Raw genomic sequence first — 26582 nt, forward strand, 5'->3', positions numbered from 1 at the left:
TCTTTCTAGCCTGAGTGTTATGTACTTCCATCATAATAGTGTTGTTCCCGACCAATAACATGACTGTGTGGTTTCTGGATTAGCACTGATTTTCATCCCATCCCTTGATCATACACAGTGGACAATCTTGTCTGTTCATGCTTGTCAGAACATACAATTCACTGGCAAATAAAAAGTTCTACAGAGGGCATGTCAATGAATGTGTGTTTGAAAAAAATATTTTCCATATAAGACCTTTATCAAGGATTTATGATAATGTACTGATCTTCAGACATGATCATTTTTTAGCCTTTTAATAATATTTTTTATTTGTTTGTTTTAATTTAGGCTTTCTGGAATTAATATACCTCCTCCAGTTATCAGCAACAAAAACTGGCTCAGACTACATTTTGTAACAGACAGCAATCACCGATACCGTGGATTTAGTGCTCACTACCAAGGTACATTTAAAGAAACATTTTTTTTTTGTGGACGTTTTTGATGAAAAAAAAAAAAAGGTATCTGAAGCTGTAGACAAAACGGGAAGGGTCATTTTAAAAAATCCTCATAAAGGTATAGTTCTTATTTGCAACAATGATAAATTCAGCTGTGTAACCTGTTATATCAAATTACAGTATATTCCAGTATGGGTAGTGTATTATTTATCTAGTGTATCTAAATACAGTTATAAAAAAAATTAGAGCAGATATCTACTTCTCCTTATCCTGTGCAAGTACTTAACTTTTTCAATGGCCCTAATTTTCTAAAGGATATTGTGTAACAGATAGAGATAGATACAGATAGTATTTTTATCATTAAAGTGTATATTTACCTCTATGGTTTTATAAGTCATGTTTGTAAAACAGTGAGTAAGTTTCTGTTTACTAGTGTCACTTAATCACTCTTATCTTTTACTACCTATTTCTGAATGCATTGTACTACTAAGGGTTTAATTAACCTGTAAGATTCTTATCCACTGTTTTTATGAACAAGCATTATTTTGAGTAACAGTGAAAGCATCTGAAGCATTAACTTGGGAATATCACCATTTGAAACAAGGTCATTCTAATGATGAAGTGCTAATGAAAACTGAACTTCATTAGTGTATAGTAATACTGTCTCCTTTGTCACAAGCTTTATTGTAAATCATATTTTTCAATACCTAGAGTGTATCAATGGATCTTCAGGGAACAGTTACCCTTTTTGTGCATTTGTGCTTTTCCATTTATCTGATGAAAACAAAATCACAGCATTCTGAACAAGATTAGTTCAGGAAATTCTTTTACATTTCTCTCTAGGAAATTTAGCCTATGAAGAGATTAGCTATATAATTTTTTTCAGAATCTGATAAAATTAATCAACTAATGTAAAAATTGCAACTAACAAAAGAGTAGGACTAATATTTTTATTAATTGATCTTTTATAATAATAAAATTTTAAAAACTCTGTGTAATTGCCTCAGATAACATATTCTATATGATAACAGAACAAATTTGATTACTATTGCAGCAGATATTGTATATAGTTATTTAGAATTCCCAAGTTCATAGAGGTTCTGGAATGTGCATTCTCAGTGGATTTAGGTAAAACAAGCCTTCATACTGTAGCTCCAGAGCTGCTATAACTGATTTTGAAAAGCACTGACTTATTTTTTTGTATGGTATCCTTCATACCAAATATGATAAACCACACACTTTTTTTTTTTTTTTTTTTAAATCGCTAGCTTGTAGGACTGTTAAAAGAAATAAAGTAGGAACTTTCTCTATTAGATCCTACCCCACAATTGAGAAACCATGTGATAAATATTTTGATGGTTTATGTGAAGTACTTTGGATTGAGATATTCATTTTGAACTACTGAGAAAAGGAGAAGAAACTATGCCTCATATGACACACATACTCGCATTCCTGCCAGAAGTGTGAGGTAATAGGTAATGAAAGAGAATAGACTTTTGTTTAGTTTCAAAATGTGTTTTCTGCAAGTCACATAAAACATTTGCATTGGTAAGTGTGGGAGATTTGAATATGCTGTGTATCTTCTATTTCTCTTTACCACCAAAGTTTGTAGTGATTACATTATGGGTTTTTTTTACTATTATTTTGGTTTGCTTTTGTAATTTTTAGTGGTATATTGCTGAATGTAAGTTAGAGTGTACTTTATATGAAATATTGCAGTAGTCCACCATGCTTAAAATGAATAAAATATCTTTTTCAACTCTCTGAAAAAAAAAAAAAAAAAAAAAGCTAAAAACGTAGGCAGTAAATAATTGCAGCATGTAAGAGCATTAAATGTGCATACGGAAGCAGATATGGTCATTAAAAATCAACCTTAAAAGTAGAAAATGGAAAAATGCATTGTTAGGTAATAGGGAGGACTGGTTTCTCAGTCGATGGTAGGGTAAAGGAGAGAGCATGAGGAAATTAAATAAACATATTAAAAAAAATCTTTCATATTAGAAAACAAATAAAAATGTATAGCATGAAATATTTCAGTCTGTTAAGAACTGAAACCTTTATTATTTCAGTAAGAGAAAACTTTAAGCATTTTTGTAAAGACCATTTTCAAACAGTAATTTCATTAGTGTGCTGACATGAGTAGATAACTGAAAAAAATAAAAAGAAGTATTCCAAAGAGCAATGTAGTACACATACATGTGCCTGTTTTTCTTTTCAGGAGTTTATTTCTGCATCATTTATGAGAGGGTGTCTGTTAATCCTTTCAATAGCCTGTATTGTCACTGTATTACACTGTAATAACTGTTGTAAAAACTTGATTTTTCCCCTGCTTAATATAGATATGACTGTAATTTCTTTCTGACTTCCCTCCTTGAAACTTAATCTTTCCTAGGTAGTACCACTGTAGCCAGAATTAGTAATTTCTTACCACTTCTTCTACTTTAACTTTCTTTGTTCTATTGTTAGATCTTTCAAAGCAGCCAGACTCCAGATTCTGAACTTCAGAACACTGCATAACTCTTATTCCCTCACTCTTTAACAGTACAGTACTCTTTTCACCTAATCACTCCATTGGCTTGCTGGTTTTGTTTGCACAACTGCACATTTTGTGCTGGTATATTTGGGTGGTGGTTTGACCCTGAGTAGCACTGAAGCACCCCCACATCCACTTGCTCACTCCACTCTCACAGTGGAACAGGGCAGAAAATAGGAAGAGTAAGAGTGAGAAAACTCCTGAGTTGCAATGAAGACAGGGAAAATAATTCAACTGCTGTCCTGGGCAAAAAAATCTTAATATAAAACATTTATTTACTGAGTTGGGTGCTGGGAAACAAAGACAAAGAGTTAAACAATTAGGGAAAACACCTTTCCTCTCCTCTTTTGCAGGCTTGACTTCATTCCAGTCACTACTCCTTCCCCTTCCTTTATCTACTCCACCACAGATTACTTTATCTCTTCAGTGATGTGACAAGCAGTGCAGGAAGTTCAGGTCAAGGTGTAAGAGTTTCTCATACTTTTTGTTCCTCACTCTTTTCTTCTGCCATTCCTTCTTTCTTACTCATTTTGTCTGTTCTGATGTGCATTGACCATGGGTCACAGTCTCATAAGGAGGAACCCTCTCCAGTGTGGGTTACCCATGGACTCCAGTCCCTTTGAGGGTGTTACTAGCTCTGGAATGGAGCACTGCTGCTCTGATCTTGTTCCTTTCTCTAAGTGTTTACTGCCTTATTTTAAATACATTTCCAGAGAGATGTCACATTTTGCTGATGGGCTCGGTTGTGTCCTGTGGTGGGTCCACTGCAGAGCCTGATGGAACCATCTATGACCAACATGCAGCAGCCTCTGATCTCCTGTCACAGAGGTCACATGTGCAGCCCTCCTTGTTCCCCACCATCACTACCAAACACCTGCTATTTATACCAGTTAGAATCTGAAAAAAACCCTTGTTGGTTTTTCTATTCAAACTAAAGAAAATAAACAACTTTTATTGCCACTTTTTAGTCAGGATATGAAATAATCAAATCTTGCTCCTTTCTTTTCTCTTAAATTTGTGAAAATTGCTTTTTTTAAGATTCTTTTTCACAAGGCAGCTGCACAATTGCCTAGCTTCAGTGTAATATCTAAAGCTACTGTGGTCTAGACATTTGAAAAGAAGACTAAAAATGATGTAATACAAAGTCTTAAAATCTAGTTGCATAGGGAAATAAAAAACCACAACAGAAAACCTGGGTTATTACATAATCTTTCATAAACATAATTTAAATTCCATTCATTATCATATTTTATGTAATTTTATGTTTAAAGCCTTGCAAACACCTGTGAAAATGTTTAAATTGGCTTATACAGAACAAATAAATTTTACTGGAGTACTTGAAACTATGGCAAACTCAGCTTCATATAAATACATTGTCATGCAGGTTATGTGTATTAATCTCTTTTAATATGCATTTTAATTCATGGAATATAATGAATTATACAATATTTTAAGTATGTTGATAAATGATAATCAAAGTGATATATGTCCTTCAGAAGAGAGTCAAAATATTTCCCTACCCAGGTTGTGGTGTCATAGCCAAGACACACTTATTCTTGCTTGTCTGATCAGCTGTGTTTCAGCACTTCTTTCTATTCACTAAGAGTTCTTCATCCTGATGTTTTCTGTCCTTATTGCTTAAAACTCCTTTTGAGTTAGAAACTGTTGGCTGAAGTAGAACCAAAGCTTCTTTGGATCTTCCTGAAGCTACTGCTTCACTGTTTCTTGGCACTGGTAATCCTCTTTTGCTGTTTCTAAAATCAGTTGTGCTTTTTTACTCCATCCATTCACAGTTTCTGTAAAACTTACTTTTTCTGGCTACTTTCTTTTGGCTATTCTTTGCACTCCATTACTTATGTATGAAACCATATTAGCCAAGTGGACAGAAGGGATTAAGTTAGCTTCACAGCTTTGAGTCTTACAGGCTGGCATGCACAAACTTCAATATTCTTTATATCAAGTATACCTGGACTCTGAAAGGGCTTTTGGAAAATAATTCTTCATTTTCTGATAGTTAAACATTACTTTAAGCATCTATAACTTTGCTACCTTTTGAGATCCAGCATCCTTTCTCTCTCCCTCTCTCCCTCACTCCTCCTTTAAAGCTCTGGAAGATTTCAGTAGTAGCCCTGTACTTGCTATTTATTTAACCTGTAAAGCCCATTTCTTAACTGCTTTTGTTTCCTTCCACCTTTCCTTCACCTCTTCTTAAGCTATGTACAAACTAATGCTTCAACTATGAACAAAATAGTATCAAATACGTCAGTTAAGTGCACAATCAGATCTGCCTTCCATTAAGAATCTTTTCTTATAGGAAAATACAGATGGAGAGATGAAATACAACCATGAGCTTTTCAGAATAGAACTTAGCTGTCATGCTCATGTTGAAAAGCATGCAAAGGGTTATTCTACTTAATACTTGACAGACAACTATGTAGAGCTGAAGCTGTATAAATACCAGCACTTTTGATGTGTGTTGCAATATGAAGAAAACAGATGTTAAAAAGTTTTCTCTTTCTCTGCTTGATTTTTCCATTGTTCTTTTATTTTGCTGTCATTTTCTATGTGAATAGAAATGTATCTTCATTCAAAAATTATTTATGAATTTAGAATTTTCTTAGATTTTTTTTTTCTGTTTTTTCTTTGAGAGAATTTGAAGCAGTTGGCAGTTGGGTAAAGAACAAAAGTAAGTAGTACTAAGTTGCCTCAGAACATCATGGCTAGAGTTGCCAGAAGGGGAAAACTATCTTTATCACTTTTTTTCAGAACATCTAACAATTTAAATAGAATTTGTCATTTATTCCTCATCTCAAAAGCTGTTGCAACAAACAGCACACAGTACTTCTACCAGAAGACTCAGCAGTCATTATGAAGGCTTAGGTGAGATTCAGCTCCAAGACACCAAAATGTAGATGTCTTTGCATTGTAACATATGTCTAAGCTAAGGTATCTAAATACCCATTAAAGTTGGGGAGCTGTGGAGTACAGTTCAGCTGTACATGAATATATTGTGCACTGACATATGAAATCACCTAGGGTATCCAAGATATTTTTATGGCAGTGGCAGAAGTGCAGAGGCTCTTTGGGCAGACAAACCACTGTGTTGCAAAGCAGTATGTTATGAAGCAACAAAATTGCACCAGCCCAAACTATGTATTGACAACTGAATCTTCCCTATACCTAACTAATCCTGTCAGTGCTCGTTTCAGAGTGATTCAGCTGACCTCAAGGGTTGAGTAGAGGTGCTCTGGAGGAAATGAGACATCCGCATAGTGTTGACAAATTAGAATTTGCAGGAGACCATGCCATTCTGGTACAGAAACTAGAAGACAGTGAAGAACATCTAAAATGACAACAAATATCATAGAGGCAGCTGCTATGTCCTCTCCAAGGTGTGCACTTTAAGATGAATTAAAATAGTACATTCCACTGACTACATTGACTAGATTTCCATTTATTATAATAGTTTATATACCTAGTGCAACTACAGACATGCAGATGTAGGTGTCTTAATCTCAGGTTGAATCTCACATAACGTGACTACTCACTGAAATGGCTTTTTACTACCAGCACGCTCATGGGCCTGAGATTCCCTGGGAGAAATTAAGGTGCTGCATCATTTGTGTCACATCTCTAGAAGTCTGCTACTAAAATAAGGGCTGTGCCTGCTTCTGCTTACAATAGTGTAAATAAGTTGCTGGCTACATTGGTAATTAATTTGACAGATGAGAGATTTAAAAAAATTTTTTAGACAGATATTTAGTTCTCAGAATTGTAAATCTGTAACTTTTAAGTCCCTGAAATCTTATTGTAAAAACAGCCTAGATGTCTACCTGATTTTGCAATGGATGGAGGAAAAAGGAACCCATTTTTCATAGAATTAAAGGAAATTACCAAAGTTTCTCAGCAGATTTTTTTTTTTTTTTTTTGCTTCCAGGCATAACAAGAACTTAAATTACATACATTATCACACAAGTAAATGTTTTAGTGGATTTTCATACTCATGGGTCTTTTAACTCCATTTCATTTTATGCTGAGTTATAATTTCTAAACAAATGATTTTACACCTTTGCACTCTTGAGTTGTCTTTTATTCACAACTGTACACCTGCACAATGACAATGTGAAGAATGTCATTTGGTTTGTTGTAGTCAAGTCAGAGAGGAGAAAAAATGCTACAATTTTTTCCCTCCCCCATTTTAAAGTATTTATTTCTATAATTTTCCCAGCTATAGATTTTAATAACACCACTGTTGGCAGTTAGGTAGGTTAATTCCAATACAGTATATGGATCTAGAAAGATCTGTTTCTAATATTTTAATTCACTTTTTTCTACTTCATATAAGATAGTAATTAAATTTAAAAGTCAATGGAACTAATGCTAAATTTGAAAACATGGTAGCCTATGATAACATTTACATTGATGGATTGTAATTTACTTCTGAAATAAATGTTAAGTGGTGCAGTAAAGAGTCCTTCACATTTTTTAATGATTTCACATGTGACTTCTTAATTTCATACTCATCCTAAAGAAAAAACCTCTAATGTTTTAGGTGCATTCAGACATTTTAATATATTTGTTTCATTTACTATTCTACAGATTCTGTTAATTGATTACAAAAGAACAAATGACAATATTTTATGTACTACTGACTAAGTAATTCCATCTCTGTATAAGGATAAAAATGTACAGAATTTCTCTTTATTTCAATTTAGGTAATATTTAGAAAGGAAATATTTCCCTTATTTAGGTCAGTTTTGTTGGAAGATCAGGAAGTTATAAATTGAAATGAAAAACAATATTTCAAACAACAATAAAAACCCCAGGATAATGGGATATTCAAAATAAAAAATCCATAAGTAATATGGACAGTCCTGGTTTATGATAAAGGAAAAAATATTTTAAAATCAGTGTGGTTTCAGTGATCCTATTGATACATACATATGAATATATATATATTTCAAATATATATGCCATATATATTTTATATATATAATTACATATATATAAAAATTATATTTATAAAATGAGTCCTCTAAGAAAACCAACTAAAATTAAAGAAAAATTATGTATTAAAGTAAATATCCTCTGGCAGTGTAAATCTTCTGATCAGAGTACATTAACAGTAGAGTTTATAAGACCTTCAAAACAATTCATTTTGATAAGGTCAAAACAGTAGTACGTTAACCTGTATATCTCGATGCTTCATGGCCACAAAACAGTATAATATATTGCACTGATGATCTGTTATGTCAGGATGATAAAAGAACTGAGGGAAAAACCTGGGATAAAACACTTGTTTACAATCAGAATTTTTAGTGGTACTGAGATAAACTGTTGGAACCTTTTGTTTCCCCTTTGAAAATGTTGACATTCAAATGCTCCAATAATATGCTTGGGCCTTTTCATGAAGTGACTTATTTTTCCTGCAGTGAAAATTATTTCACCATAATTGAAAGTGATAAGCCATTCCAGTTAGTTTTTTAATAGTTTTGACCATTATGGAGTTTAATGAACACTGAAGGAGACAAACTTGAAGTGGTCTATTTTTGGAAAACAGATTTTAATTGTTAAAATGAATACTGTCAGTGACATCAGATGTATTAGAATTATTTCTGCTGGATGATTTACCCCCATTTCTTTTCTTCCCTCCTGCCCCACGATCATTTTCAACTTTTTTAATATTAGGAGGTAATTTTTCATTTTGGAGAGGTTTTTTTATATATTGATAAGCAACACCTACACAATGAAGGAGATCATTTTGATAAGAAAACAACAGCCAGGTATATAGAGCTATATAATGAAGTAACTGAATGTGGGATTTTTGTGTCTTGCCTCACACTCAAGTTTCTCATGTACTTTCTAATCAGACTGCATAAATTATTATGCAGAATTATCTCTTCTCTCGGTCCCTGTTTTGTCTCTTGTAAAGACAAAGTTGTTGGTTTGTTGTTTGGTTTCTTGAGAACACTTGCACTTCTGATAGAAATCATATGCTCATGTCCTTGAGGATAAAGGCAGAGTATTTGTTTAGTTTTAAATGTAATTGTATAAACTGGATAGCTATGTGTTGAGGCAGAAAGTATGCGAAATATAGTTGTTTGCTCATTTGAATGTTTCTCCCTGCTTTATTATTTGTGAAGATTCTAATCACACCATATGAATAAAGACTGAGTAGTATGTGGGTAGAACATTCTCCTGCCTAAAGATAGGAAAGTTATTATTTTTCCAATAGAAAAATTAGATTCAAAATTCTGCTCTGGAATGTGAATATGGAAGTGACACATGCAATATGTCATGAAAGAAGTTATTCCCTAGTGTTAATTACGGTACTACAGCTTTTGCCCATTACCAGTATAGATAAGGTTGAGGACATTTGGCTTTACTCTTCAGGACTAAGTCTAAGACTATCTAATTCCAGGAGAAAAAGTACCTTTTACAAAGTATTCCCCAAACTCCTTAGTAAATAAGGAGCCAAATCTATTTAATGAAAAGTTAATGTTTTAATGAATTTTACTCCAAATAAGGAATAAATTTTTTTCTGAACTACTTTTTTAGTTTCCAGCTACAGTTTATCTACCTTGGTTTCAGTCAGTGGATCTTTTTAAAGTTTTAACGTATCAGCTGCTTTATTTGTATACTGTATCAGTAGCAGTACCAGAAAACTCAGAAAACTTAAAGAATTTATTTTTTTTTCCCCATTCACAGGCACCTGGAAATTAATTAAACATATACCTCTATTTAATAAAGTGTTTTCACTTAAATGCAGCTGAGACAATAAACCTTGCAAACTAGTGAACATTATTATATGGAATTTGTTAGTCTATAAAATCACTAACTAGTAACAAAAAGATTCTCATTTATGTAATTTCTTTAGATCTTCATTATGTCAAACTTCAGTACCATTCCTATTTGAAAGAAAACTTGATAAAAGCCCTCTGAGAACCATGTTGGTCTATTTCTAAATCTGTCTGAAAATTTCCAGAACAGTAGAAAACAACAGTAGAATAGCAGTGTGAATACTAAAGTGTTTGTAGCATCCCCTATGAGTGATTTTTTTTATTATTATTTTTTATTTTTAATGTATTTACTTGCTTGGTTTTAGAGATGTCAATATAAATATTTTTTTTTTGTTTGAATCCCATATCAATAGTAACATTGTTTTACTTTTTCAGAAAATTAAATTATCCTGATTCCCAATTTTTTATGCATTTTCAATTCCACTGTTATTTTTTGAAGAAAGCTCATAGGTTTTGGAGTTAACATGACCCATAAATTTTCCTTAATGTCACCTATTTTAGCTAATTTACAAAGATTTATCCATGAGTGGTGAAAAGAAGTATACATGTGAGCTGAGGTATAGAGGTTGAAAACTGAGATTAGAGGAAAAAAAAAAAAAAAGGGGGAAAAACAAATATTTGCATCAGGAATCCCCAAAAAGTGAACTGACAGTTCTTAATAGAAAGGAATATGTAGGAGAAAGACAGAGCGCCACGTAAAATTATTAGAGTGAGGGATTTTGAGAAAAATATTTAGGTGAGAAGACCGGCAGCAATAAAAAAATTAAATCTGAAGGTAATCTGTTGAATAGTTATGATTTACTGGATAAGAAAACTTCTTGTATAATGCATAGCCTGGTTGGAATCTAGTCTGTGCTAGTTGAGAAAAATGGGCTTGAACAGGTAGCCAGAACAAACCTTGAAAGGTGTAAGAAAGTGTGTGTGGAGAGAAATGTTCAAAAATTATTCTGCCAGTGTCCTCAAACTCCACTGCACAGCTGTGAAAATGTTCCTTCCTGCCATGAATTATCTGAACCCTAACAGAAAAGTTTGGGTCAACAAGGTGTTTTTTGCATGGCATAGAGTGAACTGAGGTTCAGTTAAAAATAATGTCATGCAAAGTTGGCTATAATTCCTTTCTGTTACCATTTTGAAGAAGTTAAAATGTAATTTGTGAATGACATACAAAATTACTCTAAGAAGTAGCTTAAGTGTCACAAGATCATAGGGTAATTCAGATTGAAAGGGAACCTCCTACTCAAATAAATCTGGGAATTGAGATAAAGACACATTGGTCAGGGGTTTATTCAGTCCTATCTTGAAAAGTCCGAGGATAGAGACTGTGTAATGTCTCCAGGCAATCTAATCACATCTTGACTGTCCTCAAAGGGTAAAAGTTTCTCCTTATATCTGCTTGGAATTTCTCTTCTTTCAACCTATACACTTTCCTTTTGTCCTCCCACATCATATGTATCGGAAGGCTCCTTTTAGGCCCCCCTGAAGCTCTCTTCTCTGGGCTAAACAAGTCCAGCTTCCGCAGCCTCTCCTCACAGGCCAAGTGCTGCAGTCCCAACCACTTTGGGGATTGTCTTCCAAACTCACCCCAGTGTGTCAATTTCTTCTCAGGGCCCCTTCCTTTTGGTGAGCCTCAAACTGGACACAAGTGCTAAACAGAGGTGGGGATAATCCCTTCCATCAGCGTATCAGCCATGTTTCTGTTAATGCAGATCAGGATGCTGTTTGCCAGGGCACACTGCTGGCTCACATTCATCTTGCTGTCCATCAGGACCACAGGGCTTTTTCATCAGAACTGCTCCCCAACTGATTAGACACCAGCCTTTCCTATTGTTGAATTTGCCTTTATTTTGTGAGATTCCTGTTGGCCCATTTCTCTAGTCTGTCTTTGGTACCTCTGGATGGCAAGCCTGCTTTATTCTCTTCCCATAACACACACCCCCCTCCCCCCCGCCTCCCCCCCTCCCCCGGGTTGGTGTTTCTTGCAAGCCTAAAGAGAGTCCACTCCATAGCCTCCTCTTTTTTTTTGCAAATAAAATTATGAGATCTGTTGATCATTACTGTTGTCAGTAATATCAGCAAACTCTTATGTTCTAAGGTAGTCAGTATACTAAGAGCAGTGCATAGTCCTCAGGTCCATATTTTAGTCCTTTTTAAAACTAAATCTAGGAAAAGAGTAGACGACAAAACAGGAAGCATGCTGCTATATAAATCAACCTGCACCTTGTCTGCTGTTGTTGCTGTGGCCTCTGCATTTCAGAGGAATATAGCAAAGTTGAAGAAAGTTCAGAATAAGATAGCAAACACCGAACACATGGATTAGTTTTCAATTGAAAAGTGATTGAATAGTGAGGAGCTTGCAGCTTGAAAAATAAATAGAGCTGTGGGAGGAAGAGATACACAGATTGGTAAATCATGAAATTCAGGGATAGTACTTGAAATAGTTATATCTGTTTTGGATGCCAAATATGAGGCACATACTGATGAAATGGGTTGCCCGAAGTCACTCTGGAAGTTGCCAGTGGAGTAGGGCACCAGATCTTCTGAGCCCAAATCCAGGGCAGCTGAAAAGTAGATAACACTATCCCTTTCACTTTTTGCAAAGCTGGCATAATTGCTTAGGTAATGATGGTTTAGTTTATAGTACTGCCTTGGTGCACTGTGATATGTACAAATACTTGTGAAGAGAATCCTTGACTTGAAGGACATATATTGCAATTAAATAACTCTAACAAATACAAAAGGGAACGGGCATATTGACTTTCTGAAAGTAAAACAAAATGCTGCTTTTTCTACTCTCCTTCAACTGTCATTCCTTTCCTTTCTCACTTAATAGTAAACTTGGTATTAAAGGCAATACCTTTTAATTCATAATATATACATGTCTAGTGTACAGGTGTAACAGGCAAATAGCTTATGTAGGTTTATAACTGGAGATATAAGAAGGATTTCTTTTCATTTGTATGCAGATTGGTGCTGGGTAGTTTGTCTTTTCAGGAAAGAGATATGAAAGCCACATGTTTAAATCATATTTGCCCCTGGAAAGTTATAAAACCTGTATGTGTTAAATAAATTAATGATTTAAAAAATTATAAGTATGGTCTTGAAGGAAATTTCAGTTTTAAGAAGCTGACCTTGTGCTGTTTTCTGAAGCCATATGGACACACTATTTTGACACATAGATCAAACCAGTCAGTACTCAGTACTATTTAATCCAAGAATCATTCAGCTTCCCAATGACCCTAATGTGAATTTATGAATATTAACAGATCTGGAAGAAATTAATCCTTTTACCTCTTGTGGAGGCTATCACAATGTCAGTTTTGAGGGTTTAACTGACATTTAAGTATCCCATGGTCTTTGTACATAGGGAAAATGTTTCCTTTTGTACTCATCTTTGTACTCATTTTGTGTTAGAATCAGTGTGGTGTGGTTTTTGTTCTATTTTCATTTATTATTTCCTGAGGGAATGAATTTACTCTATATTCTTGAATATTCTTGATCACTGCTATCCAGTAACTTTTTCTCACATGTGAAAGAAGTTACTTTGGAACTCTATAGGATCTTCGAGAAACTCTTGCCTCTTCAAAGATTGTCATAGTGCCATCTAATTTATATAAAGTAAATATATAGCAATGACAGTATAACTGTTAACATTTTTCACAGAAGAAAAATTCTAAGTAGTAATAACCAGAACCTAATGAGAGACATAGAGAACATAATATGTTATAAGCAACAAGCACGAGCATTTCAATATTTTTCAAGACCCACTCATAAAGTTTCTGATGTCTTTCATAATTACATTTCTGAGAAGAGAAAAATTTTTAATGGAATTTTTGTCACCCAAAACAACTCAACAAAACTCCCTGTTAATCAAAAATGCTCACATAAATCCATGTTTAATACAAATTGTTTAAGATACTTAATACAAATTGTTATCCATCAAGATAAGTTTAAATAAATCATTCTCAAATCATAACACTATGTAAGTTAGTTTGTACAGGAGAAGATATGAAAATTGTTTTAGAGATTACTTTTATAATTTTTGCTGACATTAATCCCAGTAATATTAAGTGATAGTTATTTCAACTTGTTACCCACTAAGGACCTCAAATTCTAAGGAATTATATATAGTGCAAGGAATTTTACATTCGTGTAGAAAAACATAAAATCTTCTGCAGGTAAAAACACAGAGAAACTGTTCTTTTTTTATATTTAGAATTTTATTTTTCCTCAGGAATATTAATAATTCAGTATTACTCATTTAAAAGACATAAAAAATAAAATACTAACAAAAAATATCATCTTAGTGACAATAATAACATCCCCAATAAAATTCTATACCCCAGAAACCCATTAATTATTGCATAACCCACTGATATGAAATTTAGAATTGTTGCTTTTCACACAAGAGAAGGTTCACAGAATTTCAATATTCTAGTATTTACGATGGCACAAAGAGCATCTAAATTCTGTATAGTGCCTCCTGCTTTCTTTTATTTCTTATTGTGTCATTGATGGACCTTAGACTACTGTAATGTAGTGTATTGACTTTGGATTCAGGTATTTTCTCAGATTGTCTTTCTCCCACCTCAGTAATCTCAGTGCAATTCATAAGGAAAGCACATGTAACTACCTCATGTTCTCTATGTTCTCAACTTCTTGTTGAGTCTCTGATTCTGGCATTAATATCAGTATGCTGGAAATAAGGGAACATTCAAATTGTATTCTGAAGTATCTCAATTTGAAAAATAACGTGACTCTGGTGGAATGAATTAGAAAAAACTTTTTTTCTTCATATGCAGTATTCTTATATAATCTTTCTTTTTAAAGAAAAAATAAATTCAGAAGCAGCCTAAATTGAATCCAACTTCAGCCTTTAATTTATAGTTTTCTAGAATATTGAAAAAATTTAACAAATTCTACACAAGTCTTTTTCTACTTAGTTTGAAGTATCTATTATGTGGAAAGCAACCACAATATGTTGTGACACATTAAGATCAATGTCTGAAATAGAGACCTTCTACTAGTTTCCATATTTCAGCTCCCTGATTCTATGGCCTGCTATTTATGCTTTTTTTTCCAAGTAACCTACCCTAATATTAGTCCTAATTTCTGTTTTTTATTCTTTTTGTTGTCTGAAACCTGAATTCTATTTCTGCTTACCAGGACCTCTTTTGTCTTCATGGTCTAATGATATGAATGTGCCTTCTAATGTAGGTAGATTTTTTTATAGAGGTAAAGAAATTGCTAAAATCAGGCTCCCACAAAAGAAGAAACTAGAAAGTCGTGCTTTCTAATATGACTCTACAAAATTGGAAAATTCTGTGAAAATAATTAATTTCCATTTTTTCTTAGAAGAATAGATTTTGTGATTGAGTCCAAGAACCTGTATGTCCTTGGTTTAGAGAAAGGAGACATTTTAGAAAACTTGATGAAGATTAACAGCTTGAAAGGGTATTTCTCTGTCTCCACAAAATTAAAAAATATTGATAACATCATACAAATTTAATTTTTATTTTTTGAGAGTATTCTTTAGCGTGTAAATGACACATGATCTTAGAGATTTTGTGCCAGTGTCAGCTTTGAGTTTTTCTGGGAAATAAATTTATTTGCTGACCTACAGGATTTATATCCAAGAATATAATTGTCACAGGAGACAGACTTAATTGTAGGGTATTTTTATAAGAAAAATAAAAAGTGAAAAGAATGTGTAGAATGTATTATTATTCTAAATTTATAGTTCAGATATGAGGTTCCAAAAAATATATGATTCTAATATAAAGAATATCAGTTTTTAAGACACTTCAACTGATCAATATTTTAAAAAAATATACAGGGATATTATATATGTGTATAAATATCTGATGGGAGAATGTGATGAGGATGAAGCCAGACTATTCTCAGTGGTACCCAGTGAAAGGATAAATGGTAATGGGCACATGTGAAAATATGGGAAATTCCATATTCTGTATTTAAACAGAAGAAACCTCTTTACTGTAAAGATGTTTGAAAAATGGAACAAGTTTCCCAGGAAGGTTGTGGGAGTCTCTATCCCTGTAGAAATGGAAACTGGACATGGACTGGACACCCTTCTGGGCATCCTACTTTAGCTGAGCCAGATTTTAGCAGGTAGTGGTGGACTAAACAATCTCCAACCTCAGTCATTCTGTGAAAGTCTGAAGTGTTCAGATATGCTGAGCAATCAGTCATCTCAAAATTTGACCTCCTTAAGTTTTAGCAGCTAAAGCATGCAAGAGGTATCCAAAACCAGCTGCCATTTCTGAAAATCAAATTGCCATATTTTTAGACTTTTAAATATATCTTTCTCCGGTAGGAGACATCTCTTTGTGAGCATTTCTCTGTACAACATAATACACTGCCGAGGAAAGATACTTGCACTGAGGTAGCTATTTTGGATATTAGTAACCATTTGGTTATTGAAAGAGAACTCTTTCATTGCTATCGTATTGTGGTGCAAAATTGTCTGAAATGCTCATTAAGACAATACATACGTAACCCTTTTAAGAATACTTTTAAAATTTATTTTAATGTGTAATCATTTAGCTTAAGAAATCTTGAAATTGTTGACTAATTAATCAGTGGGGACATCTCACAAGGAAGCTTTTCCTGAGTCAAAGCTCTTGTTTTGCACTGGATGCCCACTTCATAGCTTAGAAGTTCACTTACTGCCCACTTGATGCTGACAGCACATAATGTTCTACAAGAATAGCTTTGTCTCTACAAAGTCTAAGTAGATTTTGAATCAGTTTCTATACTGAAGAAACCTTCTTCCTTCCCAGAGAATTGCTTTCATCTCACTCAAGACTTGACCTTTCTTAAAAAGTATTATTTTGTAGCCTGTCCTGACCTTTTAGATAAAACCAAAAAATGAAAAATAGTAGTTTTGTTTATATATCATCCAACTTTGCGTTACTTTATAATTAACATTTGCTCTCTTTAGAGATTAATTTAATTTATTTATTCTGAGTGAGAAATAAAAGAATAATACTTCTTCTTAAACTTAATACTCTGCTTTGTTCATAGGCATTGTATTTTTCACAGTGATTAAGAGACAGTAATTGTCAGGGTGCAGCAAGGACCGATGGGTCTCCGAGGGCTGGTGAGCTGGGGATCACAAGGGATCTGTGTGGGGGCCTAGAGTGCCGGGCGTCACAGCCAGTGCTGGCCCCCCAGCCAGGGAACAGGGCAGGCTGGGGGGCAGCCGGAGGCAGACACAGCCCTGGGCACTGGGCACCTCCATGGGAACAGGGACAGGCCAAAGCTAGACAGGACACTAGCCCCATGGCTGGGCAGGGCAGGGCTGTGTGGAGCTGGGGACCAGCACTGCTGGGGTGTCACCGGGGCAGGGACCGATGTCTCCAGGACAGGGGTCCTGGACCCATGGGCATGGGTGATGGGAGGCCCAAAGGAGGCTGGGCAGTGTTGTTTCAGCCTGTTAGAGCCCTCAGAGTCCCAACAGTCATTGAACAGTACTTCAGTGGTATAAGATACGTAGAAACATTTGGTATACTAAACTTCAGATCTAAAATTAGTCGGTTTGTAATGCACTTGTATAGTATAATGTTAAAACCAGAATCTTGTAATGGTTGAAGTGAACACAGTTTATATGGAATTAAAAATTTATTGCTATCCAATTAAAGTTTTAACAGTCTAGTAGTCTAAATTATCTAATATAGAAAAACCTCAATAACAATAATACTCTTATAAAAGTTAAGAACTGCCTTCCTACTCTGCACTATTTTCCCCTTGTCTTATTTTCACCCTTTTCACTGTGACCCTGGAGTGGGAATTACAACAAATCAATAGCATCCAAGGGTCTGTGTTGGGATGAGATTAATATTCATGGTGGTGATGGGATGGGGTAGGGGGGCTTCCTCTTCATGCTTGGAATTCAGTTGTTTCTTTGTATATGTTTTGTTAACACAGGCTACTTCTTTCTCATTGTTCTTTACTAAAATCTGAAAGTTGCACATGAGCCTCCCTCAACCTCAATAAGTAGAAATGGCTGTTGTTTTTTATACAGTGACTAAAGAGCTTTATCAGAGTTTTACTGTATACGGTATTCCCAGAGCACAACATTCCTGAAATACAAAAAGGTCAGGAAATATTCACTGGATCGCTACAAATTATCAAAACTAGTGAAAACAACCTCTGGCCAAAGCAATCCTGCATGGGGTCAACACAAATCCTGTTGGTTTGTATTACTAATGACAGAGCTATACTTTTTGGGCTATAGTCTTCAGAATTTCTGGATCATTCTCTTTTAATTTTGCTAGACACAGGTAGAGTAAACAATGCAAAAGATTTGCTTAAATATTAAAATTTGTTTTCTTTTCTATGCAATGAACATATACAGACAGATATTAAGGTAAACTGGCAAGATACCCATTCTTCAAGCTTGTCTTTGCCATTTGCCTAATAAATGAACAACCTTTCTAAGAACTTCACATTATGTCTAACGTGCTAATCTGTTTAGAAAGAATATTAGCTCTTAGAGTTATCTTCCCTATAGTGAAGATTAATACATTGGATAAATTTTTGGAGTCTTAAATTATTTTAGTAATCTTTAGTAATAAGTTTGAGTCAAATAGATCCTTGATTCCTAACACTGAATTTATAATAGAAAATTTGGGCATTTAGCCTCCTTAGGGCAAAGATTAGACACCTGACCCAGATACTTGAGAGCAATTATACAAAATGTTTTTGATATTCGGAGTAAATAATAGATGATTTTTACTGGTTTTATCATTCATTATTTTTCCACACATCTGAACTTAATTGAAAAAAATAAAAAGTAGGACTGTCAAATTCCAGTTTTAGAAAGTATTGTTCTATTTGGAACTGTATATTTGATTTATGCATTCTAGTTTACTTGTGTATAGCACTGAACAGACATTTAGTAACTAATATTAATATCCCTGTGGTAGTAAAAGGAAAGTGTGAATTTCATTTGTTTGATAACAAATGAGAGCACTACAATATAACATGTCCAAGGTGACACATGAAACAGAAATCAAAACCTTCAGATTTTAAACTTATTGCAACCTCTGACTAAACGTCCATCATACATGTTCACATCAAAGTATTTTTTGAAAAGATACATACAAGATTTTATGATAGTTTTTAACTTGCTTGAAACCCTTTTCATTGTTGTTTGTTTGTTTGTTTTTGGTTTGATTTTTATTTTATTTTATTTTTTTTTATAAAAGTCAAGCTATAGCACACATACCAGTAATAAATTAAGGTTGTAATATTTTCCCTGTTATTTCTTGATTCTTCTGATTAATATCTCAGAAGAGGATGCTTTCCAAAACTGTCCAAAATTCCGTCATTAAAATCCCATCCATGAAGGAATGGAGCAGCAGGTTCTGTTCTGGTGTATGGTCCATAATAAGGGCAGTGGGTTACATTTTGCACTGCAGAATGTACAGAAAGCATTCAGATTCCTTTTATCCTAAGTAGTTCCTAGGACAGTAAGAAACTTATCTTTTTTTGAAATGGTTGCTATATACTTTGCTATGTACGTGCTCTGTACATTAATTATTCTTGAATATTTGCCTATATGATGTTGTACTATCCTTAAAAAGGGTAAATAAGTCTTTCTGTTTTACCATGATTCACAAGAGCAAATTACAAAGAAATAAATATATAAGACAATATTGACAAGTATTTTTAGTTGAGAAATGCAATAAAGGTACTCTTTTGTAAGACGACTACTAGTAAATAAGGACAATAGATATGAATACTTTACACTGCCAGCATTTTATCATTCATTTCATAGATTCCTGTAATACTGTTGAAGAACTGTCTTGACAAATTTATACAGTTTTTCATATCATTATGGTGAATTCCACAGATTTATCTTGCATTAATGTGCACTTCTTCTGAGAAGAAAGGAAAGTGTTCCTATATCCATGAAACAAATGATCATACAAAAATAATTATTTTGCATTTCAAATCACTGCTTTCTCATTTACAAACATTCATTTGTGTTAAAGTTTGGTTTTGGTTTGTTTTTTTTTCTTAAAAGTAATAGTCCTTTCAAAAAATATTTTCTCACTGAAGTTAAAAGATCTGAAAGAACAATATCCATATGTGTGCTTATATTAGTTATTTTCATATTGTTTTTCAATTAAAAAGACGTATCTCACTGGAACAGAATCTATTATTTTGATAGATATATGTAAAATATCTATATATTTTAGATATATAGATTTTACTTATAGTTATATGTAAAATATTTATATATACAGGTATATGTGGTAGTTCTTTGTCTATGTCCAAAGTTTTGTGGAGGAGAGACAAATCATGTTAAGGTGTTTGGATTTCTATATTACCAAAAACTAGAAGGTTTATTTTGTCTGGATAGAAATTCAGATTTTCAAATGTAATCAATTTGATAAAATGAAGATACATAAATTTATCATATTTTCAGTATCTACTTACAAAATTTTCAGGTGATTATAAGTTCACTGAGAGAAGCATCTGGAAAATCAGAGAGATGTGCATTTGCACTTCTCTATGTACTGAATACTTTGTACTGAAGGATGACAAATCTTTTTATCTCCTTCATCCCTGAAAATTTCTGGTCAATGCTTAATTGTTACTTTCAGACTGTTCTGGTATATGTCTTACTGCAGCAGTCGATTTACATTTAAAGTTAATATGAAAGAGAAGAAAGAAACAATACAGAGGTTGAAAAAAGAGGGAGAGAACAAAGAATGCAAGTAAAAAAAACCATGAGAGACTATGATTATACAAAGAGATGCCTTCTGGTACCAAAAAGAAATAAAAATTAAGTTCTAAATCAATTCACACAAATTGTGGACAACATAAAACCAAAAGGAAGCAAAAAGTCCATGTATTAGACTTCTGTCTAGGCAGCTTTTGGAGCCTTTGATATTTGGATAAATCCAGGGATCATTGCCTGTTTGAACCAAAGTCTAGAAACTTGTTTTAAACAGTATTTTTACAGTCATGTATTTCTTTAAATCCAGTTTTATTTCCTACTTGAGTAGTTGGGAATTGAAAATTGGTTTTGTCAGAAGAATGTCAGAAGAATCAGCCATTTATACTGATTTTATATTCTCAAATGTATATTTGCATTTTGGTTTCCTTTCTATTCTATTACTTATATGTAAATCAACAGATATAAAACTGTAATTTGAACTTAAGATCAGGTAAAAATATTAGAAAATTATGAAGTAAAAAAAGAGATTGTGAAAAAAATAAGGCTGGCATGACATCTAAAAAAATGTTAAAAAGTCAAATAAGCTGTTATATCTACACTAACTTGAAAATACCTTTAACAGATCCAGAATACATTCTAATTAGACTTGTAGCTTTATTGGAAAGTCTTGCAGGCAGCAGATATTTAATGACAGAGAACATCAAACAGTTAATTAAGATATTTTAATAGCAAAAACCCCAGCCTTTCTTAATGGGATGCACTGGTCACTGCAAACTTAGTTAACTATTGTAAGGTTTTGAGTAAGGATACTAAATATGTCTTGGCTGAAAGTCCTTGAACATGAGAAAGAATAATGAATAGGGAATATACTTTTTTAAAAAAAAATATATATAATTGTAACCGCCTCTTTTTTCTTTAATGAAATATGCATTTTCTTTTTGATGAAGACTATCAACACTTCTTTCTCAATTACCTATTGCAAAAGTTACCCATAAGTTACTTCCTGGTATTGAGATACACAGGAAAAATCCCAGGCTGACTGCATTAACACTTTACTACAATGAGTGCCATTTAGGGTCATCTGCATTAAAAAAACGTTAGCTTTGTTTGGGAAATCTGTGTATGGATCACATGTGTCACAAGGACTAATAAAATCCTGCATCTTTAATTCCTCCTGAATAAACAAAATAGTAGGTATCCCTGTTTGCTCTCATATGTTGAACTCAGTCTGATTCTTAGGAATTAATCAGCAAAAATTATTCTAAAGAATCAGAATAGCTGCTGAACAGTAGCCTTATATCCCATTTATTTGGTCTTATGAACAATCTGCGAGTTTTTATCTGTTCTTCCACTGCTAAAGTTAAAACCATGTGAATTTAGAGGATAGTCATAAATGGGCCATACTCTACCTAGAGTCCAGTAACAAATGAAGTACTGCAGGGGTCCATCATGGAACAAGATCTATTCAACATTTTTATGAATGAGCTTGAATTAGTGACAGAGTAAAAACTCATTGGATCTGCAGATGATGTCAAAAAGTCAGTCAACAGTCAATATAGTTGATAACAGGGTTGCCATCCATAGAGACATAGACAAGCTGGAGGAATGGGCCAATGAGAATTTTACAAAAATCAAAAAGGCCAAATATAAAGCCTTGCACCTGGGTAGGAAGCACCCTTGGAAATGTGGTTGTCAGATAGCAAAGAGGTCTGATGAGAAATCCCTGTGGGTTGTGGCAGACAGCAAGCTGAGCATGACCCAGCAGTGTGCCCTGGCAGCAAAGAGTACCAAGAACATCCTGAGCTATATTAACAGGAATGTAGCCAGTAAATCAGAGGGAATCATTATTGTCCTTTAGTCAACACTCCTGTAGCCAGGGCTGGAATAGTGCACCAAGTTTTGGGCCTCATGGCAGGAAAGATGGAACAAGTTCAGTGGAGGGCCACCAAGATGTTTAGGGGCTGGCGCACTTGCTCCATGAGGAGAGGCTGAGGGAGCTGGGCTTTTTCAGCCTGGAGAAAGGGGGAAAGATAATAGAAGCTTCCAGATGCTGCAAGCTGTAAGGGGGTTATTGAAAAGACAGTCAGGCTTTTCATTGTGGATCATGGTGTGAGGATGAGAGACAACTGACAAAATTTGAAATGAGATCTTTGGGACAGATATAAAGAGAAAATTTTCTTTTGTGTGGAAAGTCATACATTTGAGCAAATTGCTCAGGGAGATGGTGCAGTCTCCCTCCTAGAAGGTTTTCTTCAGAACTTACTGGATAAAGCCCTGAGCAGCTTGTATGAACTCATAACTGACCATGCTTTATATTGTCATAACAACAAGAGACTTCCTGAGGTCCATTTCGCCCTGAATTATTCTTTGATCCAGTGGATAAAAATTATTTTAATCCCAGTGTTATACAAACCAAACCCACACAACAGAATATTCATTCTTTTTTGATCAGTTTGACTCCTAATCAGCATCGTATTACTAACCAGTGGACAAACAAATAGTATTAGAATATTTGTTTGTTCATCAGTTGTCTCTGAAGTAAAAGCAAATTTAGAAAATCTTTAAAAGTTTTCCCAAATAGTTCTTTATGAATCAACTACTTTAGTTGCATTTCAGACATTTAATGGTGGGTCTTCAACTTAGTCAAGTTTTACTGGCTGTGCTTTCAGTCTGCGGAATTATAACATTTAGCTTGTAATAACAGAAGTTATAGAAACATACTTAATGCCAAAACTGTATTTAAAAATGACATTGCACTGGAAATAGTTTCTTTCAGCCCAGTCAATGGCTAATATCTGAAAGCATGGTAATTTTGTAATTTCACACTGTCAAAAATTAACTGATTTTCCTTAAAACCCTATCTGTTTGAATGCTGCTAAAACATCATTCTCAGTTGTATCTTACAAAAAAAATAATGGCAATTAAATATTGGTAGTTAATTATGTTAATTTTATGAAAAAAATCCCACAATCTTAAATCATGTGTTAATGAATGTTGACTAATCACTGATGCTTCACCTTGAAAAGTGGAAGCTTGTGGAACTGGAAGAGAAAAACCATTCTGGTTTTATAAGAGACAATAGCCACCACTGAAATCTATGCCTTAATCTGAGATTGAACAAAACATGTTAACATAGCATAGATCTCAAGATTCTAAAATGAGAATAAAACTCAGGTTGTCTTGTCTGTAATTAATTGATTTAAGAAAACAATTTATTTCTAAAGTGCATAGAGATTCAAATTAAGATCTATAACAAGAATTCTATTTGTCTGATTATGCTTTCCAACACATAGGAACTACTGTGGCTACTCTTTTTCAGGCCTACAGTTTCTAAAAGTTGTTAAATTTTAATTTAGTATTGACACATTACTTACATGAATACATTTTAAATATCTGTACTGGTTGGAGAGGGAAGATAGAATGTTCTAGCATTTCCCATTTTGAAGGTGAGCTTTCCCAAGTCATAGACTTCTAAAAAGGAAGAAAAAAAAATATCAGTAAAAGCATTTTCACTGTATTAGATACCATTTTCTACCTTTTTTTTTTTTTTTTTTTTTCTGGTGAATGCTTCTGCAGTGACCAAAAGTATTCATTATCTCCCTAAATTATTTTATTCCCTCAGGGGTTACTTGTAAAAAGTTAGTCCATTAGATTAATTTACATGAGAACTTCCACTATGAGTTTATCTGGGGTAAATTTCCTTTTCTATCATGTTTACAGCAGGAACCCAGTGTATACTTGTAGCATATTGCATATGCAAAGTTTGTGCATCTAGCACAGATTCATTATCTATTTTTGGAGCTTTGTCTCAGGCAAATGTCAAAGGGTCTTGTCTCTTTCCTTTGCTAAAAATGATCCTGGAATCAGGAGCAACCTCCACTCCTATATAAATAGAAAGACTTATGGGTCTTCCATATGTTTACATTATCCAAAGTTTTAGCAGTTACAACACTTTTGAGTAGTGGTTCATTCAGACTAGTTTTCTGAACTGAATTGCTCTGGAGAGTTTGATCTCTTTCCACTTCTATATAGTTGCGTATTTTCAAGTGTAAATATCACTTCAAATGTTTCCTCACCTAAGCCATCTAATTTGACACATGAAAAGTCCTCAGTTTTACCGTTTTTAATCTGTTCTCCATCCACAGGGACTCAGAAATGGTTGTCCAGTCTAGTAGGTCTCAGACTGCTTTAGTCCGGGCTCATCAGGTTCCCTTTCTTTGTGAACCCATGCCCCAAGCAAGAATTAATCTTTCTTACCTCCAAATCCTTATTGCTTCCTCCCATGGTACAGCCTGACAGTTCTTCAAGCCTCAAATTTTCTTGGTTGTTGATTGTGAATTCAGAGTGATGACCTACCTCTGAGTTGACTTCAGCTGACTGGAAATTGTTGGTTTAAACTTTATCCAAAAAGCAGAAATCAGTCTTACTTTCTTCTTTCTTGTACCATTTTTCATTGTGAGTGTGTCTTTCTATTTATTTATTTATTTAAATCAGAATATTAAGGGAAAATAATATATGTTGGTTTTTTTTTTTTTTTGTATCATACAGGAAATTAAAATTTTTAGAATAGTGTCTTTGACAAAATTCAATGTCAGATTTGACTGCAGATGACTGAAGTGGAGAGTACGTTACATTGCCCACACAACATGGGTCTAAACTAAAACATCAGAGTTCATGCTTTTACAGATTACAAATTATATTTAGGCAAACATGACTGCATCTATTCTAAACAGTAAGTGATACTTACCAAATTGTTTACACATAACATTAATTTTGTCTTAAAATCTTCCCTATAAATAACACCAACCTGTTTATCCATTAGTGATCTGCATGAGGTCTTTTTTGCAGTGTAAGTGGATATGGAAGCCTAACGAGTTAGGTGTTTAGCTTGAAACATGCCTCTGTATGAAAGTAGTACAGCACTTTTCAATGTCTAAGCTTTGAAGCTGTAAGCAAGCATAATTTTTCTTGTTTTTTTCTTTTGAGATGAACTTTCTCTTAATTTTTTTTCATTTAAAGTGCTGTGCCTCTTTAAAGCACTAGGACATGGCATGCCATTTAACTAAGATTCTAAATACAATTTTGCTTTGAGCTTGATATCAGAAGCTGATGATTGCCTGTTCTTGCATGATAAAGATGTGTCCACATAGATTTTGCTTTAATAGTAGCGGTTATGTAACCTGCAATAAGTTTTGTTTTAAACATTTACCTGTTCCAAAATATCTCTTAACCATGTGCTTGTATTTTCTGTGTTTTAATCTTGATACCAGTCTGTCAAAATTTGTTGTATCCTGAATCATAACTAGTGTAGTCTTTTAATATTATTAATTGTTGTGATAATTTTCTTGTTTTATTCTGAAATAAAGAATAAAGCATGTCTAGGTCTATTTTAGTTATTTACATTGCTATCATCGTAGTACAGTAAGTAGTTTTTGTTTTGGTCTCTGACACATAAACTTGTAGTCTTACCTGGTGCTTTTAAGATTGTTTAGTTTTTCAAAGGGAACCACCACTGTATGATTTAGAAATGTTGTACTGAAGAACAGATAATAAGACAATAAATGTAACATGGTAAAAATAATATGTACCCACAGCAGCCTTATTAGTCGTATAATGTATTCTGTTGTGGTAGTATTTTTTTGATAGTATCACAAAATGAAACATTTTCAGCCTAAAATTTCGGTAGTAAACAGAAGAGCGTTTTTAGCAAGACTGAGTCTTTTTGACATTAGGATCTGTTCCTTATTTATACAGTACATTTGATAATTCTGTCAAGAGATTTGATATACCTTGTGCATGAAAGGTGCTATATACTTCTCAGTTCCTCTGGGAGTCTTACTTCCATTTTCTAGTGTATAGGTTCTAACTACAAAAATTCTCATTTGTTTCCATCCTGTCATCATCCACGACACTTAAAGGACAAGTCTCAAAGTCTGTGTGAAAGGACAGCACAGAAGTAAAAAGAGAATATTTTTATTTGAATGACTATTTGTGGAATATTATTGTTTGAATGACTATTCAAGAGCCCCTTAATCATTATAATGGAATAAGAAAGCCATGGTTTAAAGATACTAGTACATTATAGTACAGTTCATGCTACATCAACT

The 26582-nt window shown here is 33.7% G+C and overlaps 1 protein-coding gene across 1 annotated transcript in view; it reads left to right on the forward strand.

The window, feature by feature from the left end:
- CSMD3 (CUB and Sushi multiple domains 3) overlaps positions 1-26582 on the forward strand; it is a 703442-nt gene that overhangs the window by 233946 nt on the left and 442914 nt on the right. Inside the window, exon 6 of the mRNA XM_042785878.1 lies at positions 328-440. Within this exon, the coding sequence (XP_042641812.1) occupies positions 328-440 (113 nt within the window). The remainder of the gene's footprint in view (positions 1-327; positions 441-26582) is intronic.

Source organism: Tyto alba, unplaced genomic scaffold, assembly GCF_018691265.1.
Source record: "Tyto alba isolate M040663 unplaced genomic scaffold, T.alba_DEE_v4.0 Super-Scaffold_9, whole genome shotgun sequence".
Taxonomy (NCBI): domain Eukaryota; kingdom Metazoa; phylum Chordata; class Aves; order Strigiformes; family Tytonidae; genus Tyto; species Tyto alba.